This window comes from Frieseomelitta varia, unplaced genomic scaffold, assembly GCF_011392965.1.
Source record: "Frieseomelitta varia isolate USP_RPSP 00005682 unplaced genomic scaffold, Fvar_1.2 scaffold_1003, whole genome shotgun sequence".
Taxonomy (NCBI): Eukaryota; Metazoa; Arthropoda; class Insecta; order Hymenoptera; family Apidae; genus Frieseomelitta; species Frieseomelitta varia.
Window position 1 is genome coordinate 64,317 of NW_025108644.1, and position 20,624 is coordinate 84,940.

The window sequence follows — 20,624 nt, forward strand, 5'->3', positions numbered from 1 at the left end:
CTAAAATAGTTCTCTCCATGCGTTCATAGACAGATCTCAATTCACGTAGTGTACATGTACAATAACATATATACAGCAGCTAACGTGTAAATTGAAATCTGCTTATTTATGGAGAGAACTATTCAAAGTCACATATAAGGACAAGACAAATAGAGATATTGACATTATTTATAAGTCAGAAATCAAATTTAATGTAAAGATAAAATATAGAGAAAAAACAAAAAAAAAAAAAAAAAATCGGGAACCTTCGGTTGCGAAGTCCTTAAATGAGATAGTGATTCTCTTGTCGATTGTATAAAATACTGTTCTATCAATTTTAAACTTGCGGAAGCACATTCCCGCTTAAAAAATTCGGAATAATTGTCAAGGTTTCCAAATAAGCGATTTCTTCGTGCGAATAAATGTTTTATTTGTAATATTATCTCTTTATTTATAATATTACCGAATATATCGAATATATTTCAATTACATTTGAAAATTAAACTCTCTACAATTATTGTCCACGAACTATCTACACGTATATACAAAAATTGTTATGTACATTTTGATAATTGACACATAACTGTAATGAAACAACGTAACTGTATCTCGCGAAGACGTGTCAATTATCAAGTCGCGTTCCTTGCCGTCTTCGTAAAACCGAAGACGCCATAGATTACACCGACAACTTTGTTCTCCGATTATCCAAAATCGGGAAACGAAGTTCAAGTGGACAACCAAAAGAACGAAGATTTAGGGTGGTTGATCAAAAAATAGGCAAAGCTTTGCAAATGTTTCTTCATTGGTATTTTACTAATTGCTAGTGGAACAAAGAACGTTTCGCGTACTGTACCTATTTTTCAACATATCCCGCTCCTTTGAACAAGAGGAAAGAAAAAGAAAAAAGGAAAGAAAAAGAGGAGAAGTATCAGCTCTCTCCATCGGGAGCCACGCTCAATAACGTCGGTCACACGCATTCTTGTCGTTCTGCAAAAGAGACTGTACATCTCGCGGACGACGTCTATATAATCACTAGCCTTCCGTTCCGGACTTAGATCTGTGCATCTTCAGTTTTCATCGGATTCTTGTCCACCTTTCGTCCTAGTAAGGCCTCCAAACTGGTTTGGTCGTTGAGGAGATTTTCGTGCCCGGGGATGGGGGGCTTGTCCTCTTTGGCGTCAGTGGTCGCGAGATGAGTGCTGTTGGCGCCTTCAGTTCGTTCCTCGTGTTGTCGATTGTTTTCTTCGGCTGAATTCGTTCGGGGGACGAGGAGGAGGCGGTGATGGCGGACGATATTGGCGGCAAAGTGTTCAATCTGATTGGCACGAACGCGCTGCGTATCTCTTCAAGGGCTGACTCGCTTCCGGACTCGCTCGGGCTCTTCGGCGGCGTTCTGGACGGGCTATTGGGGTTGGTGGCCGGTGTGGTGGTGCTGCTGCTGCTAGTTTTTGGCGGCAACGTCGCGTACTCGGTTGGATACTTCGCGTGGTCGAACGGGTACGCCGGCAGAACCGGCGGGGGGAACGCTGGTGGAAATAAATCTGGCGATGGTATTGGAATTGTTCCTGAGGACAGACGAAAGAAGAAACGGTGACGGTTAACTGTGATTTTTTACAACAGTCGAGAGTACGAAAAATTGGAAGGAAATGTGACGACTAGGGATGGTTGTTAGAGAAACTGAAATAGCGATAGCACCGAGGAAAAAAAGTTGTGAGGGGAATTAAATCAACTGTATCCATTTACGGCGATTCGACGGAAAAGTATCGTTCGTCGAATCGTTCACTTCTAACATTCGGATGATCCTCGAGTTAAAAGATGATAAACAATGATGTACGTACTTGATGAATTTTGCAAGTAGAAAAATATCAAATAAACGATTTATGACAATTGTCAGTTGTCAGAACTTTGAAAAAAATCTCGCGCTTCGTAATTGTGTTACAAAATACAAATTCACGCGATAATATGAAATTCCAATTTTTTTCTAAAAGAAAGAGAAATGACGATCGCTCTCAATTTTTGCAAAGACGAAGGTAATTATTGAACGAGTAACGAATTAAATTGGTTCCCGAGAAGAGAACTAAAGGCGTCGATTAGTCGTGATTTTTCGAGAAGCTGATGTATCTACTACGAAGGAAGATTTGGTGGGTGAAGGGAACTAAGTCGTATTGTTGTTGCGTAGATGGGGACGACGCATGGGGGTCGAAGGGGTCCGTTGTGGGAAAAGGGAACTCAGGCTCACCCTCGGTCCAGTCACGAGTATGAATCATCGGCAGGCGTCGCGGACTTGGGCGAAATCGATAACGCGAACTCGCTCTCGTTTGAACGCGTGTCCTCTTTCGAGGCTTCTTTTTTTTTTTTTTTTTTTTTCTCTCCTAGTCGGACCGATTCTTTTGGCCGTGTGCATTGTTGCCCTTTGATTGATTGCGATCCGGACGAGGATGAAGGGCTCTGATGGGAGCGATTAGGTACGTTCTGTGTGACTGGTATTTTTGATCACACGATGATTCGTGCACGCGCGTTTTGCGGAGACTCGTATGGGATATTAAGTTTCTTAATCCTTGCGTGGACAGGAATAAACGATTACTCGATAACAGTACGTGTATGTGACAAGAAATTCTTGGCAACTTTTGTTTTCAATCCTTGGTTGAAATTGACCATCCAGGCCCGAGAAAGCTTAAGATCGAATCACTTGATTTTCCAGTTTTTCATTTCGTTGAGTTCTCTTATATTTATGTGAAACTCTCGTCACGATCAATATGTTAACGTTAGCAAGAATATAGCAAGAGGTTCTTGTGACTGATAATTGACAAGAGCCAGTGAATTGATGAGAAAATAAAATTTTTTAAAAGAAACATAAAAATATTCGTTACACGCAAGGACCAAACGAATTTCACTGTCGAATTACTGTCGCTGAACATAGAAAATCGAAGCTTACCTTTGACGAACGCTGGATGAGGAAAGTGCCACGCGTGTCCTAAACAAGCGACATCCACCCAAGGATTCAGCAGTCCAAGTCCAGGGAATGCGTGTCCGTATTGATAATCTGCGAACATTCAAGAAACGTGTTCCTTATAGTACGATCGAAGCTTTCGAAAATAGACGGAAGATACGTGCCTTCGAAGCGATTCCTCCGACTCTATAAATAACCATCGAACGATCAAGGTTCTCCAAGGCGCTAGCTAATTTATAACCTTGGCGAACTTTTCCTCCTATCGATCTTAGTGTTAATTTAAATTAAATTTCGCGTTTTCGTCGATTTATATGCTTCGGATGACGAAGAATCCACTGGAGGAATTAATTGTAAGTCGTTCTTTATTGTTCAAAACTGGAGAAAAGACCAATGAAGAGAATTTTAATATTGAAATTATCAAGAGTTACTTGAGAATATTTGAAATTTGCTACTGCTAGAAACTAGAATCGTCATTTTTAACAGTAGTGCACGAGTCACGAGAAAATTAATAGATAGTTGACTAGAATGATTGATAATGGCTGATTTATAATTGAGAGTGCATACGAGCGAATATGAATGTGAATTTGATGCAGTAGAAATTGAAGTAACTGATATAAACGATCCAGTCGCTTGCTTCAAGTTTCCTTCGTTCGAATAACTCATTTCAAACAATATTGACTAATTTGAACAAGGCTTAATTCGACAAAGGGCAACGATGATACGAAAACAGTAGGAAGAGACTTCAACTCAATTAGAAATTTGTATCACTCCAGTTCAATTTGACTAATATAAAACTTTGTCACGTCGAGAAAAGTTTTAACGAATTGACAAAAAAATGGCAAAATGGGAAAGATAAGAAAGGAAAGGTAGAAGTTCGTAGTGACAGAGATTCAAAAAAGACAGAAAAGACGAAATTGATGATTCCAAATTCAATCTTGGTGAACTCAAATTCCTTGCTCCAAGCAACATCTCTTTCTCAGTGACAAAGGTATAAAGACAGAAAATCTCGGCTAATTCACTCTTGATGAACTGAGATCCCTCCGTTCCAAGTCTCTCGAATTCAAACGAATCGATTAACTCAAACTTGTCTCGAGCAACATCTACAAATCTCAACGAACCGACGAAAACTCGCAGTGACAAGGATTAAAAAAGAAGAAAATGATGAAGAAGAAGAAGAGACGAAGGTGGAAGGATGGAGACCAGCCGGGATCGCATAAAACTGGGATTAACGACGCTCTCCGTAGGCGAGCTAGCGATCTATGTTTACTCGATCGGCGCGTTACGCTGGCTCGTTACGAGCCACATGCTACCGCCATATGTGGCGCGATAAACAAACGCATAAACGCGGCTCCTTTGCAGACTTCGGTGTTTCTCTGCCTCCCGCGGCTTTGTCCAGCTCTTTTGCCGCGAACAAACGCCGCCTTCGGATAAACACACAGGCCAACGAGTCGAGTCGAGTATAAGTATAATAGCGAGCGTTCTCCGAGCCGATCTCGGAGTCCAGTCGATCTCCCGAAGTCATCGACGGGGGGAGGAAAACAAGCGAGAGGCGAACGTTGAAAGGAAGCCGACTCTGCGCGAACGAGGATCGGTCGCGGCTTGAACCAATGCCAACACCTCCGTTTCGTACACACATGGACGATTTTCACGCGTTTTAACCCGTCGTGTGCGTGTGCGCGCGCGCACAGCCAGCCACCCTTATGCACGTGCACGTGTAAACGAGACTGCTAGAGGCTGCGAGTCTCTGCGACCGCCGCGCGCGGCCCGCGGTTTGAGGTCCACCGGATTATTAAACGCCTACGAGGATCCCCGACACCCGTTTGCGGATTCGAACGCCGGCCACGCGCTCCATCTCCACCGTCGAGTCCTTCCTTTCGAGACTTGGTCGACACCTGGCAGGACACTGGCGGGGATTCTTTCAAGAGTTTGAACTAGAATGGAATTTTCGTCTGCTATCGTTGGGTAGAAGTCGATTCCTCTGGTATTGTACTCTTTGATTTAGACTCCGAACATCGTTCGTTCGAATTTTTCTGATATTTTGGATTTTGATCGATTCTGGTCTGGTTTCGGTCTTTCCAGGGTCGTTCAAATTTTTTCCCAATAGGTTTGTTTTGCTCTGTTCTTTGGCAGCTTCTGACAAAATTGTTTTTACATTTCTTTGGTCTACTTTCCCGTCTCGATTTTGATAAAACTCAAGTTTTCTGATATTACAGGTTCCTCTTTTTTTTTTTCTCAAGTACTTTAAATTACTGAATTTTAAAATTTTTTTAGAACCGAATTTTATTGTTAGTTTACGGATTGAATATTCCATTTGAATTAAATATTCTACATTTTTTATAATGTAGTTATCTACAACCCGATGATAGTATTTGAGGGTTAAATGGAATTTTGAAACGAAGTTTGGAAACCAGAGAAGAGAAAAATTCTTTGATGTTATTTGTAGTTACACTGGAAGTTTTCAAAAACTACTGAATTACATCAGAAAGGTACGTATCGAAGTCTCTCAGTGATTTCACTTGTAGCGTATTGAAAATTTATTAAGAAGAATTAGAGGAGAGATCAAAGTTTTCGAGAAAAGGAATTATTGTCTTGAGCTTGTTCTAAAGTTTCTAAGAAAAAAAGACATTGTTGTAGTTAATTTAAAATTTTGAACGAAAGAAGCCTTCTGAACATTCGATTTATTCTAACGAATAATATTAGGAAATATTAAAACTAATAGTAGTAATAAATCTTCAAAGGTTCTATAAATATGTAAACGAGCAAAATTGGAGAATCATACTTTGTACAAAAGATTTGTGAAGTTTGTATATCAAAGATAGAAACGTTCACCTTGGTTTTGGTAGAAAAACTTTCGGAGGTAAACAATTAGAGTCAAAGGAACGAACGGTACTTCGATGCGAGAGGAAGTAACAAACTTACTCGATTTGGATCGAGGTTCTCTTGGTCCATCTACTGTGACTTTGATCGCCTTCGTGTAGGTGGCGACTTGGAAGGGCACCGTGCTAATTTGTATCGTCAGCGAGAAGGATTTTCCTGGAATCAAGCAAAGATCATTCGATGAGTAAATCCCATGTCCAAAGTGTACTGCTCTACCGTTTCTCTGAGAACTTCTCCCAAGATTCCAACGAAAAAGATATCGATAATCCATGTGCACACTGACCTCTCCCGCTGCGACCGACGAATCTCAGATCGTTGAACTTGGCAACTTGGTTCTTCATGACCGCGGTGCAGTTTCTTAGTTCTCCGCAGCAATTCTCGTCGTTGCCGGCTCTGATCGTGACCAGAGTGCCGTCGCTAACTTCGTCGAGAGCCACGACCTTGAAAGCCACCGGCAACGACTTGTTCGACCTCCAGTGCGATGGCAACGCGCTACAGAGGATGGCGGGACTTCCGGTCCTCACTAGATCTCCGTGGCAAGCCTGCAGCGTCTCGTGAATCGCATTCAAATGGTCCATTCCCGGTCCATCCGGCAAATGCATTTTATCCAAAACTCTCCAACCCTTCCAATACTACTTCGCGGTATTGGTCCAAAAGTTGCAGGAGAATTTACAAAATCCTCTGTAATCCACCAAGTATTTTTCTAGAATACACTGTGCTCTGTCCAATCACTGTTTGTGTATCACACACTATGGCCCGTCGTCAACGGTACCAATCAACCAAGAGAAATAAAAAAAAAAAGAAGAAGAAGAAACCAAGAGGCAGTATCTCAGAAGAAGACAGTCTCTGGAGAATATGAAGATGAAGAAGGAGAAGGAGGAGGAGGACTCTTCCGTTCAGACTCTTCTTTAGAGTCACTCTCGAATCGCTGGCGATTGTGGAAAAACGATACGACCGAAAAGACCCGGAGGGGAAAAAGACTCCACGCTAAACCGAGACGCGCACTCGATGCCGGCTGAGCGGATTCTAGTTTTTCGCGGCCGCAGCCGCAGCTATTTAGAGGGGATTTTTCTCCCCTCCAATTTTTCCGGAGCCCCACCCAGGCGAGGCGCGTCGACCAATGAGGACGGCGGTCGTGTTGTGGCCTCCGCGGCTCGCCGCCTTCGCCCCTAACCAGGCTTAGGGGGTGCCTTGCGAAAGGGGCTGCCAGCCTGCTGCCTCTCTTGCCAAGGGTGGCTTGTGCCTCCGCTCTTCCTTACCGTTTCCATCTTCCCTCTCTCGTCGCGCGTCTCTCTCACTCGCACGCACGCACAAACACACACACACATACACACACACACAACACGCACTCTCTCTCTCTCTCTCTTCCCCATCAGTTAGACTGGCACACGTTTCGACTCTCTAGTAACATCCGCAGCATCCACCCTCTCTGTCATCTCTATGGTACCGTTTCGGTTTTCAACTCTCACCCTGTCCTCTGATTTGTCTACTCTCTCTCCCGTCTCTGTCCGCGTGCTCTCTCGCCCCCGTCTTCTTGCCACTGTCTACGTATGTATGTATGTATGTATGTATGTATGTATGTATGTATGTATGTATGTATATATGCATGCCTTCGACAGCCAACTCATGCCTGACGTGACGACGTAAATTTTCACGCGCACGTGTTCCTACCACCACTCTTCAGAACTCTGCATGTTGCACGCGTTTCTTGACCTCCACGGGGGTTGCTCGCGGAGGAGCGACCGGTGGTTCGACAGTTTTGGTTAACGATTGACGAGACTGTTCAATTGTCGTTGTTTTAAATCATTTGTTCTTTTACTTGGTTGTTGTCGAACTTTCTTTTTCTCTCTCTTTTTTTTTTTTTTTTTTTTTTTTTTTCTTTGCGTGGAAATGTATATTTTTAGGGAAACGATTAAGAGTGGAATATACAGTGGGGGGAAAAGACGGTGAGATTAATTTTTTCTCTCGATTGAATTGCCCACGTATTTTTATACGAAATTTTATATTTTTGAACGCCTTTCTGGATTTTTCTTTGCAGTGGTAGTTGTGGAGAAGGTAGGATTTTCTGAGACGGTTGATGATACTGGAGTAAATTTGAACTACATGCGTGCATGATGCTTAATTATTGACACCTTAGGAATAAACAGTAGATCGATGTAGGTAATTTGAGAAGTAACAAGATAGGACTAAAGTATAAATGAAAAGCAAACAAAAGAAAATTATCTACTTCTACACTAAAAACCTAATACAACCGGTCAAACAACCGTTTCCAAAATTTCGTTTAGAATTTCTTAAATGGCACTTTATGACCTTTATTATTGTTTGTTTTCTCTCGTCCCTCTTCCATACTATGGATCATTTTAAACCAATTGAATGATTTATACGTTTTTGTCATAGTATTCTCTCGAAGACTATAAAGTCTTTTCAAAACTAGAAAGTCGTTATAAATAAAAGGTAATGCAAGGCATCTCTAGTATTGAAAAACTGGTGGAAAATTGTATGCATTTATTGCATTCTTATATGTACGTTGGCTTCAGTCGAACGACGAATTATTTTCGAAGCATAGTCAAACGTTCTTGCCAGGTGGTTACAATATTCTCGAATATATCCATAAAAGCATTCTATGCCAAAAACCGACTTCTTGTCAGCACAAAGACATCCATTGTATTAATTTGTATGTTTATAACTATGGGTAACGCTTACTTTTTCTTGTTGACAAGAAGTGCTAACCTAACGCCGACAGTATACGGTTATTACTTTTTATTTCTTGGTAAACAACCGCGAGCCTATTATGTTTAGCGTTTTCCAAGAACGATTGGCATCGATCGTGTTCTAAAGAATGTCAAAATTACGTTTGTTCATCGAGGTCAGATCGGCAGTCGGACGGCCCGTAATTTAAATTGATTGCTATTTATTTGGCTACAATTCGCCAATAAAACAGGCTCGCCGTTTGGAGAAGAGAGATACAAATTCGGCTGAGATACAGAGGAATTAAAGTAGAATCAGAATCAGAGTAATCTCGACTAGAGTAGCCGCGTGGTAGGTGAAACAGTGACACGATCGCCGGATCCTTTCTAATATATCAATTATATAAAAACTACGGATATCAATTCATTTCAACGGGTGCAAAATTAATTCTGAATCTAATTAATTCTGATCACGGACAGTAAACCATAAGCGGATCGCGGCTCGACAATTATATTAAAATAATGAAAAAAATGTAAGATTGTAATGTACTACATAACATATCATTACATAAGTATTATGTGTTATTGTGTGTAATATAATGGTAATGATCAATAATATTTACTTATTTTTTTGAGAGTACAGAGAGTCAGAGTCTTGTGTTGCCGTCATTTTTTTCAAGTTGTTTTCACCTAATCATGACTCAACGCGTCGCGAGCCAACAATAATAATACTAAAATAATGAAAACGTATATTGTAATATAGTGTTACGTATTATTATAAATAATATGTATTTGCTCATTTTTTGAGAGTACAGAGAATCTTGTTGTGTTGCTGTTTTCTTCGAGTTACTTCTATTTAATCCGTTCGATCGGAAAATCCAATTTTTTTTCTTTCTTTTCGAATCATTTCTCCTTGATCTGTCGCAGCGGAAAGGGATATACGAAGCTCTGTGTAAGACCGGATAATCCTGCAGTTAACCTAATTAACTCCCGACGAATTTATTAAGTTTGAAAGATTTTCTCGGTGTATCTGTCGTGTATCACAATATTAGATATCGATGTGAGTCGAAGCCACCAATTGGTATCTTCCTAGCTTTTCTAAAACCCATCAAACATAATTTATCTAAAACTCATTATCTTTCTTCTTACATGTGAAAATACAATTTCATAGTATCCTCATAAAATTTATTATTTTTGGAAATGAAGACTGAGGGTAGAAACTGCTGGTAATTAAATTAGGAATGAGGAATTTTTATTAGGTGTTGTATTCGTGTATTTCTTAGTACTTCTATATTTTTATAAATTTAGAATATTCCGTAGAATTCCTTGTTAAATCATTAATTCATATTCCTGTTTTTATCGTGTCATCATTTATTTGATTCTTTTCGTGATTGATCATGATTGATGTGTTTCGTTCTAAAAATTTTTTCTAAAATTTCAAAATCCAACGATCACACTTTGAATATTATAATATTCACTGTATTCCAAAGCCTCGAGATCAAAAAATAAGAAGGGGAAAAAGTAAAATTCCAAAAAGTCGTGCGAAAAATCTTCACACACGTACACACAGAGACGCAGGGATCTGCAATTGGTATAATTTATAAAGTTATAGGGATTGTCGTCTGGTTAGGCTTCAATATTTGGACAGAAATTCGTGCGGTGTCCTCGTAGGGGGCCCACAGCGACCGTTTTGCAGTTAGCAAAATGGTCCCGAAAGAGGAGGAAGGCAGAGAGTCCGCCGGTGGTGGTGGCGGTGGCTAGGGAAAGATTTATTACGGTGTCGAGGCTCATTTCACCGATTTTCGTGCAAAAGAGGCGCGCCGGCTCAGCTCTTTTGGCGGAAACTCGAAAGGGACAGGTCGTAAAGGCTGGCGTTGACCGTGCACGAAATTCGAATCGATCTTGACGGAATCCCAACTCTTTGACTTTCTGGGTCAGCGTGTCGTTCACGGGGGCTTTTCTGCGAGATTTACAACGAAATTGCACTCGCAGTCTCTTGCCACCCCTTTCTCGCCTCCGTGCGCTGGCTATTGCTGCCGCTGCTGCAAAGAGGAAGAGTTTAACGAGGCCGGATTAAATTTCCGGTTCGTGCGATTTCTCTGCTCGTCCTCTCCCACCTTTCCCCTTTTTCCTTTCTTTTTTTTTTTTTTTTTTTTTTTTTTTCTTTTTTTTTTTTTTTTTTTTTTTTTTTTCATTTTTCGATTTTCGGCTCTACCCTGTGATCCAGGGTGTTTGATAACCCCTCTTTCGAACGCTTTCTCGACGATACTTTATTGTCGACTTGGTAAAGGAATTTAATTTTCGTTAAATTTAACCCTCTATAATCAGAATTCTGTTTAATCACGGAACGAGAAGGTTGTCGATTAATTGTGGCTTGTTTGCTTCAAACAGTGATGTATAATAATACGCGTATTCTTACAAATAGTTTGGTACTTTGTTGACGACTCATCGATGAAATAAGTGCAAATTGAAATTTTCAAGTTCTTTTTTCTTTCAAATTGTCAGTGAAATTGCGAGTTACAAGTTAACGAGATTTCGGATCATTGGCGCAACTGTTTTTCATCGCCAACACTCTCGCCAACGGTCTCACCAGTGACCTACTGGAGAAAAAAAACATCACCGGCGTAAGCTTTCGAACCTTTCGATCTTCGCAGATGCACCGCGAGGGGAAAAAACGGGGAGCGAGGATGGTGAAAAAAAAAATGGGGTTAATCTCGTGCTAATCCCCATCGTTTGGTGTAAAAGCTGTAAGAAAAGTGCTTGTTGCCCAAGGACAGCAGTGAAAGCAGTGAAAACCGAAAAAGGGGCCTCTGCTTTTACCTTGAAATTAGCCAAAAGGACCTTTGAGGAGCGAGTCGGTTGTGAAGATCGGTAGTAAAATTTTGAAAAACTGAGTCTTTATGTATCGTGCCCTCTATTTCACCAAGAGGGCTACCGATGGGTAAATGCTTTTCATAGAAAGTAATTTTTCTTCGATTTTCAGCTCGAGTTGATGGTATGGAAATGACTTTCGTAATTATTGCCGCTTTTCGTTGTCGTTGGAAATAAAACCTGAATTGTAAAATTCGATCTTTGTTTGTGCGGTCGAACGTTTAAGATTTATTGTAGATGTCGTTTGAAATTTTTAAGTATCTTTGTTACACCGTCAGTTTTTAAAAAATCAGTGCACAGAAATTTGAGGGAAATTGTATGGAGGGAGTGTTGATTGTAGTAGTTTATTAAGTTTTCGTAGGACTGTATAAATAGAGAGATTGTATAAAAAAGATAAATGATAACTTAATTTTGAGATTTTCAATTTCGCTTCGTTTCTGTCTTAATTGAAGATCTAAGAATGTCAACCATTGAACAAAATGAAATATTGTAAATTCATTTTGAATAAAAGAAGTTTTGAATAAAATGGAATATTTTAAATTTTAGTTATCTAATTAAAATTACTAGATGCAGTTATTTATGACTCGATGATAGTAATTGAGGGTTAATCTGGAGACTTATTGTCCTCAAACGTATTTTTACAAACTGAAATTTCTTTTGATGAAAATATTCTGTTGTCTCTTGTTGTTTTGTAGAAATTCATTCATAGAAATTTTTTGACATTTAAAGATAAATCAAAATTTAGATGTTTGAAATGATATTTTATGTCAGTGATATTTTTCATTTATGGGACATTTTAAGAAGTTAAGTAATTTATTTATTACAGAATTGCAGAATCAGAATCTACGTGAATTAATTAATATAGCAGATCGGTTTTCAATTGTAGATTTAATAAACGGAACAAATTCATGTATATTCCTACATATAAATGAATCAATATTTCTTAATCACTATTAAGAATTTCAGTTTTTAATTATCTAATCGATGCAGATAATAAATTCATGTATTAATAAAGTAATAATGGATAACATTTCTCAATCACAGCGAAGAATATTGATTTTTAATTATAATCTGGATAAGAAGGATAAATTTATATGTACAGATAGTGAAGGGTTTCTTAATCACAATAAAGAGGTCCAGTTTTTTAAACGACACAGTTAAAACTGGAAATAAAAATTCTTCCAAGCGTAGAGTGTTAATGCCACAGACGTTTCTTCCTCCTCGAGTGACACTCTGCTTCGTGTTCCAGCTACATACATATCTAGGAAAAAAGGTGCGGGACTCCGGGACTTGGAACAATGCACGTCTGCAAAAAACCGGTGCATCGACAGCAACAGGAGTCGCAATTAATTAATAGTAGACAGAGAGAAGAGCACCGGAGAAGAAAACACAACGACGGGAAAGGGCATTTCGCGTAACGAGCCGGCCCGAGAGGACTAATTTCTTAAAACGCCAGTCAGCGTCAGTTCGGCGCGTCCGTTTCCTCGCCAGTGACCAGCAAAAGGCAGCAGCCTTTTTTAATAAAGCCTAGTGCCTGCGCCGTGGACAAAGACAATGACTTGCATGCACGGCATCAGGCGACACCACGGTTAGACGAATATGAGGAAAAAAAAGAAAGAAAAATAAAAAAAAAGAAGAAGCGTGAAAAGATGCACGGCCAATGCCGACAGGGTGAGCGTCGTTTGATCTACTCTTCGACACCTCGTTTCACGTCCAATGAGTACCAGCTCTCCTAGTTATAATACTACGTATGTATCACATATAGGAATGCTCACGAAATTGTTCGAACATTTATGGATACTTTTGAATATACTGTCTCTATAGTGACTGTCATGTCAAGTCTAACAATATATACAGAGAAATTACAACAATTTTTATGAATGTATGTTGCTTGTGGAAATAATATATCAAACATACTTGTCTAAATATTAGGGATGTGCGAGAACCCGAAAATTTCGAGATTCCTGAAGGAATCGGGTTTCCCGAAAATTTCGAGAACCCGGCTACCGTTTCTCGACTACTCTACAATACAGCAGCCTACAAAATATGTAAATACACAGTTCAATTTCTTCTGTCAGTTTTCGTGAAGTTATTGGAAGCACGGATTCTAAGAATCGTGTGACCTGATGTATATAAATGTGTCACTGCGTGCTTAGTATTTGGATATTATGTACGCTGTTGAGCAGTATCGCTGAGAAATTCAGGAAATTCAGACGTATATTTCAAACGCTGTGTGAATTTAATAAAGATTGAAAATCTTTAAAAAAAGTGTCGAGTGACAGTGAAAGTAAAGTTGTGGTAGCAGGAAGTGGTGCAGAAGATATCGTGCAAAGGAAGAAGGTAAAGAGAAGCTCTGTTTGGGAACATTTTCAAGAAAAAGATGATACAAAGGCGGAATGCACGCATTGTCACCATGAATTTAAAATTTAATTGTAAGTATGCAAGTAATACTGGTTTATTACACCATTTGAAGCATATGCATCCAAACATTAGTATATGTACTAGAAAAGAAACTGAATCGACATGAAATTTGTCGCATGTACAAAATGATACGCGAAAGATTGTTAAACCAAAAGATATAACAGAAGGAATTGCTCTAATGATGGTTCTAGATCTTTCGGTACAGTTGAAGGTGTGGGTTTTAACAAATTATTTAAGCTTGTTCCCAATCCTTTCCCAAATCCCAACTCTTTCGGGAATCTCGATTCTTTCTAGAATCTCGATAAATTCGACAATCTCCGATCCCTAAAAAATTTCGTGTTCCCGATCCGATCCGATATTCTCGCACACCTCTACTAAATATGTGTAAAATATTTAGATGTTTTATCAACACTTTAATTAGACTTAGAAACGAATTTAAAAACATACATAGAAAAGGTAATTTGGTACATTCAAGAAGTGTTCAAAGAGTTTGTCATTCATTATATTGTCAAGCTCCATTATCATCCATTATCCGTGATCATCGATTACATTGATATTGATAATTATGCGTATATTGATGATAACAATATATTCAGCGGTAATATTTAACATTTTTCACACATATTTAAGATTGTTAATATATTAATTTTATTCTAAATAGACTTTGCGATAAATATCGTAACTTCTACATACATTTTCAGATTAGTATGAATAGAACCACGATAATCAACTCCTATTATAGTGTTAAAGAAATTTCAGAATGTTCTATATAATACAGCACATCTATAAAAGATTTTTTTGTGCGGTATAATTTCATTCCATAAACATATATAAAATTACACTTTCGTGAGCCACTGTATTTATGCACGAGTGACACACAGATGGTATTCATACACATCTTCTGAATTCCAATTGTAGATTACAAATGAAAGTTTGCACTTCAAGTCACGAATCCTCCTCTCACGTCCACGAAGGAGGAGCCGAGGAAAATTCTCGTCTTATAAAATATCATTTTCAACGATCTACACGAACCTACGTATATACATTTCTTGTTTCATGAAGTAGTACTGGCAGTTTGATTAACTCGGAATCGCGTTGAATTGTACAAAGCGGCGTAGAAGAGAGTTAAAAGACTGGATTACGACTGTCACCGACCGGTTTGAATTTAAATGTTACTTTGAGCGGGGGCGACGCACACTGCTGCTGCTGGCCGCCTCTGTTTTTTAGACATCTCTGTTTTCAACCGTGCGCGAGAACTTGGTTACACCGTGTGTTTTAATTCCTCTTGTTCTTTTGACTAAAGCGACCGGGTGTTGGGTTGTTAAGCTTCCTTTAAAGTAAACTGCTCTGCTTAGCACCTGCTCGCGCTACCGTGTTTTACCTGCCTTTATTGCCAATCTTTGCGTTATACTGCACGTTCCATTCTGCTTTTCTGCTCGACAATAGAATCTCAGTTGAAATGGTACGTTGTAGATGACAATGGGGATTCAGAAAACGAAAGAAATTGGCTGAATTCTATTTGGAAGCTTTTCGTACCTGTTTACAAGTAATTTAGAGATTCTTTGGAAGAGTCGTTAACGACGGGATAAGTCAAATATTCGTTTCATATCTTTTAACCATAATGCTCGACTGACAACTTTCATATTTTTCATAGTTTTCGATATATATATATATAAATTTACGCACTGAAAGCACGCTGCATTTTAGACATTTCGCATACTGCGCGCAATTCTACACTTTAAAATTTCCACAGATACATAAAACTTTCGTTTACTAGCAAAAAAAAAAAAAAAAAAATAGAAAACATCATCCTAATATTCGGTCGTGTCTCATCGTTCGGAATCTGGTGGAACTTGTTGCTTGTTCCCGATTGACCATAGGGCGCAATTAAACGTATCGTCGCCCCTGGTCGGCGATGTAAGGTGAATCGCCGTGAGTTTCGGATACAGGGAGAAATCGAGAGACGTGAGATAGAAAGAGGGAGGGAGAGAGAGAGAGAGAAAGAGGGAAAGAGGGAGAGTGGTGTGCGTTTCGACGTTTCTCCAGCTCTTGGAGAACGATGCAACGAAAAGGGGTGATGGCTCGTGGGGGAAGAGAGCAAGAGCACACAGGGCACAGAAGTTAACACGGCAGCGTGCATTGTGTGCGGTGAGCGAGCCGGAAACGTCGCCATACTGCGTATCGCCCCGCGTCGCTTTTGTTTCCGCTCTCGTTGCCCCGATCGTTTTCTGCCCTCACACACGCCGCCCCCTTGCCGCCACCCGCCCCTTGCGCCCCTTTTGTTTCGCCCGCCTCGTCTCTTTCGCGAATCTCGCCTAGCTTCGCGGGGGGAGGGAAGAGAGGGGGAGGACACGGTGTCGCCAAGTTTGTCAGCCGATAAAGGGAACCGGTGTACCCTCGTCTCGCGTGCCACCCCTTTTCTTCAGACTGATTGCTTGCTTGCGGCGTGAAGACTCCTCCTCTTGCTGAGTGAGATTTCTGTTTTGGAAATTGAGAGGGTTCTCGTGGACTTTGGTGAGAGTGACGTTTTTTTTTTTTTAACATTTGAAAATCGATTGATGAAGATTTAACGTTTAAAGACGTTACACTTAGCGTTAGGCTTGAGCCAATATTTTACGAAAGTTGCAAAAGTTATGGAAACTTCGGTGATGAAACATTTATAAAGAAAGTTATGGTTCTGAAATTTATAGAATCTTTAGAATATTTTTGGGGCTTGTGTTTTGAAAATTGCAAGGATTCACTCCACCGTGGAGCAAATAATGTGAAAAAGAATTTATAGTTTTCGAATTCTTACATTGACGAAAGGATTGATTTATTAAATTTCGAGTAATTAAACATAAGATACTGTTCCTCTGATTATTCTCTCGCAGCATCTGTTCTTCGAGATCGAGTGTATTTTCCTTTCGATAACGTTACTCAGACTTGATATTTGATATTTCTTTTTATGAAATGTCTACTAAATATTTAATCCTCGAGTTTTCCGTTATCTTCCTGAATAATGTTATCTTTTTGAAACGTTGATTTGTCGTCAACGTTTCAAGAAAAAAATCCAACTTAAAGCCGCGTCTAAATTTCAAACTTCATCTCCGACACGACAACCCAAAATGCCAAAGTAACAGAGTGTCAAAGTCAACGTGAAAAATCTACGAAGCGACGCGGTGAAAAAAATTCGCGCGCGCGGAAGTACACCGGATTGATTAAATAATAAGGTAAAAGCCGCTATTATTATTCCCTCGTATCGCGCTAAAACACCGCCCTTTGATACCCATTATCACCGTCTGGTTACCTGCCATTAATACCCGATATCGATGCCTATTAGCCAACGCACCTAATAACCTACAACCAAACTATAATGCTCTCAGCACGGCGGCAGTTCAGATTCCAGTGTAGCCGTGCCACATTCTCGGACCAAATGCCAGGCTCGCTTCCCAATAAACGTATCCCCGTGACTCTGACGCCCCTCCTTTTCCCTTCGACCGGCAGCCCCCTCTCCCCGCGCCGCGATCACACCCCTCTGTCGTCCTTAATTCGAGTCAAGATTACAAATTGATTCCGTAGCAGTCTGTGTATGAATCAGGCGTCACGTGTTCGGGACGCACCCCTCGCTTCGTGCACCCTCTCCTCGCGCCACCCCCTCTCGTCCGATGGTCGCGCGCGTACACCTACACTAAATCTAAACCAGCCACTGTTATACGCCGAGGGACGGTGCTTGTACCTACTACCCCGTTTCACACCCGTGTGTATCCTATTTACTGTAGCTTCGATTCACCAACTTCACTTCGCGCGGATGTTCCTTCGGGGTTGCTTCCGAGTTTTGGAATAATAGTTTGGATGGACTGGTACGAAGAAGGGGGCGGTTGATGTGCCAGTCGTGTGTAGGATCCGGGTGGAAATTGATCAAGAGATTGTCTGTGATTCTTTTTTTCTTCCTTTTTTTTGTTTCCTTAGAATGGTGGATTAGAGTTGTATAATAATTTTGAGATGGTGATTCGGGTATTGGAGATCTTTCGGGCGCGGCTTGTATAGAATTGGTTCGGGGCTTGCTTGAGATTTCGTACATGAAAGTAAAGCTAATATTTATGATTTTCATAGAGTGGTAGATTAGGTACGGAATTGAAGTTGTAATTCGGATTAGAGTTGGAAGTAAACTTAGAATTAATATAAAAAAAGAATTAATATAAAAAAGAGAAAACCTCCCTCACTTTCATCTTCCAAACGAAAATTTCGATGGGTCAGCTCTCGGAGAGTAACGCGTGTTTTTTGGGATCTCGATGCGTGCGCGTTCGTCGTATGATCGATGCCCTGAGCTATTATTACTTGCAGCCCCTTACGTAGCATTGTTACAGACCCCACACATGCCTTATCGAGGGGGGTACTGGGCAGAACGAGAGAAAGATGCGTGTGGAAAATCGCCGCTACGTGACAAATCGTAATTGAACAATTCTAGTTTGACACGCGCGGCGATTGGACGCTGTCGAACCTTGGCATCGACGTTCACGGGTGTTCTCGTTGTTTCTTAATAAAACGAAAGAGAAAAAGAGACCAGCGTCTCTGTAGGCGCTTGTTAATTGAGAGGGTGGTGACCCGTAATTGATCAAGGGGTGAGCTTCGATTAGCTTCGGAAAGGAATTTAAATCAGGTATATTGGAAACGTTCGACTTTGATTAGATACTTTGACTGTAATTTTTATTTCAATCATGGTACGTGTTAATGAAAACGTTGATTTGTAGGCAGGTTTATATTCATCATCGTCATGATTGCGAAAAAAATTTCCTTCTTTTTTTTTTTTAATTTTTTGTCTATTTCATGTTCGTTTTCATTATACACCACCCCAATCAATAATTTAGAACACGTTGGGATTTCAAAAGAAATAATGATATTATGATACAATATCATTTTACTTATGATGTTAATGTTTGTTGATTTATTTATTTATAAATAATATTATTTATTTATGATGTTAGTATTTAGATTTATGATACTAGCTACATTTAGGTATTTATTGACGATATTTATATTTATTTTTCAGGAAAATATACAAAGAGAATAATTTTTATCTAAAAAAAAAGAGAGTGTTTCAAACTCTATATAGAACAATGAGATGAAAGGATTTTTTTATTTCACTTCAGATAAATTTAGAATTTTTAACGTATTTTTTTTTTTGTCGATAAATCTCCAAAATATTCATCTATTTAACTTCCAATTTTCACACGTTTTTCATTATAAAATTCTGTACAATTTTTTCCACATCCTCGACAATTTAATAATTCTGAAAAGAGAAAACTTCATTTTCCACCGGCTATAATTAACTTTGAATATTTATAAAAGTTTAGCAGATCAAAATGCCGAAAAGAATTAAAAGAGAAAAATCTGTAGCGCTCGTTATTTTTAATAGTAAACCTATCGAAACGATCAGAATGACAAGTCCCTGATTTCTCATCCATAAATTTCGTATATTCACGACTCTGTTCATTTTTCGAAACTCTGTTCATTTTACCAAACTTTTTACTGTATTTTTAATATACTCTTTATCCTAAAAATTTTTTCCAGCTCTTTGCATTTCAATTTCTCAAATACCAATTTCGTACTTAATGCTCGTCCATAGTTCTCGCGTTAAACGGCGATATAAACTGTCGAGCAAACGTTGTTCGCGCTTAGAAGCCCACCTCATAACGAAATCGCCGTCGAAGACAATGTAATTCGGGATGGCTCATCAAGCTCGGATGAGACAGACTTGGAATCCCCTAACGCTATTACCTCATTAATGGACCTTCCTTCCATCGCTTTCCACGATATGGTAACCCTTCGTCGGCCCCGTCATCCCTTTAAGTTCTGCTGCTAAGTCCTAAGTAAGGTCACCAAGCAATTTCCGGTAGCCATCTTGGCTAACGGCCTCTCCTGTATTCCCCGAACGTGTCTCCAGAACTCGTGGCACATGATCATGTTCCCTTTTCGGCCACTCGGTGATTTCTGAAGTTGGAAGACGGTTATAGGTTGGATCGTTCGATAAAAATCATACATGAATTACTCTTGTCAGAGAGATACGTAGCTCATTTCATCTCTTGACATAGATTTTTTTTGAGTTCCAGTAACTTTTGTATAGCAAATTTGAGGAATTGTTAAATGGGATGAAATCATACATGAATTTCTCGAAAAAGACGTAAGAAAGATATAATTGAAGATATCTTCAAATTAGGTATATTTTTTAAAATTTTTGCAACTTTTTCATATTGAGAAATAAAATGGTGACCTCGAATGGTGATTAGATAAAAGTCATACTTGGATTTCTCTTATTACTTCATGTTTGAAATTAAATATTTTTCTCAAATTTCTTAAGCTTCTTCATATTTAATTCTCGATCAAATTTGACCAAATAATATTTTAATTTGAAATTCAGTTTTTTATTATTGTCGTCGTTGTTACAATTTTTAAAGTTGTCTTAGTGCTGCGCAAATCTTGGAAATAAATTTTAATCCATCCCAAATTAAAAATAAATTTCAATTTATTTTCAAATTCCGAAATAGAGAGTTTCCGAGGAGTTTTAATTTAGAAATAAATAGCACGTGAATTACGAGAAAGAACATTTCCGTTCGTATTTTAAACTTTTTTTTTTTTGTAGAATTAAAAAAGAAAGAAAGACGCGAACTAAACATCTCCAGACGAAAATTAAAAATCCAACATCAAACGCTGGTAATTTCTTTCGTAGCTAATTCCACCTTTTTTTTTTTTTTCTTCAACTAATTTCCAGTTTCCCTAGAGAAATATCGGTGAAATCGGCGTGTCGTGCCGCTAATAGACTCGAACGGCTGAAAGAGAGGAGGGAAAAACGAAGGAAAGAG

The 20,624-nt window shown here is 39.3% G+C and overlaps 1 protein-coding gene across 1 annotated transcript; it reads right to left on the minus strand.

Moving 5' to 3' along the window:
* Positions 1-413: 413 nt before the first annotated feature.
* On the minus strand, positions 414-6,815 carry LOC122529247 (segmentation protein Runt-like). The gene is made up of 4 exons (XM_043655203.1): positions 6,090-6,815; positions 5,849-5,962; positions 2,915-3,022; positions 414-1,544 (listed from the first exon to the last, which is right to left on the minus strand). The coding sequence occupies exons 1-4, from the start codon at positions 6,406-6,408 to the stop codon at positions 1,081-1,083; spliced, it is 1,005 nt and encodes a 334-aa protein (XP_043511138.1). The 5' UTR covers positions 6,409-6,815; the 3' UTR covers positions 414-1,080.
* Positions 6,816-20,624: the final 13,809 nt, after the last annotated feature.

Coding starts and splice junctions, on each gene's coding strand:
- LOC122529247 (XM_043655203.1), bottom strand. CDS start 6,408: ATGCATTTGCCGGATGGACCGGGAATGGACCATTTGAATGCGATTCAC. Junction 5,963..6,089: donor CGTCGGTCGCAGCGGGAGAG/GTCAGTGTGCAC, acceptor GCTTGATTCCAG/GAAAATCCTTCTCGCTGACG. Junction 3,023..5,848: donor AGAACCTCGATCCAAATCGA/GTAAGTTTGTTA, acceptor GAATGTTCGCAG/ATTATCAATACGGACACGCA.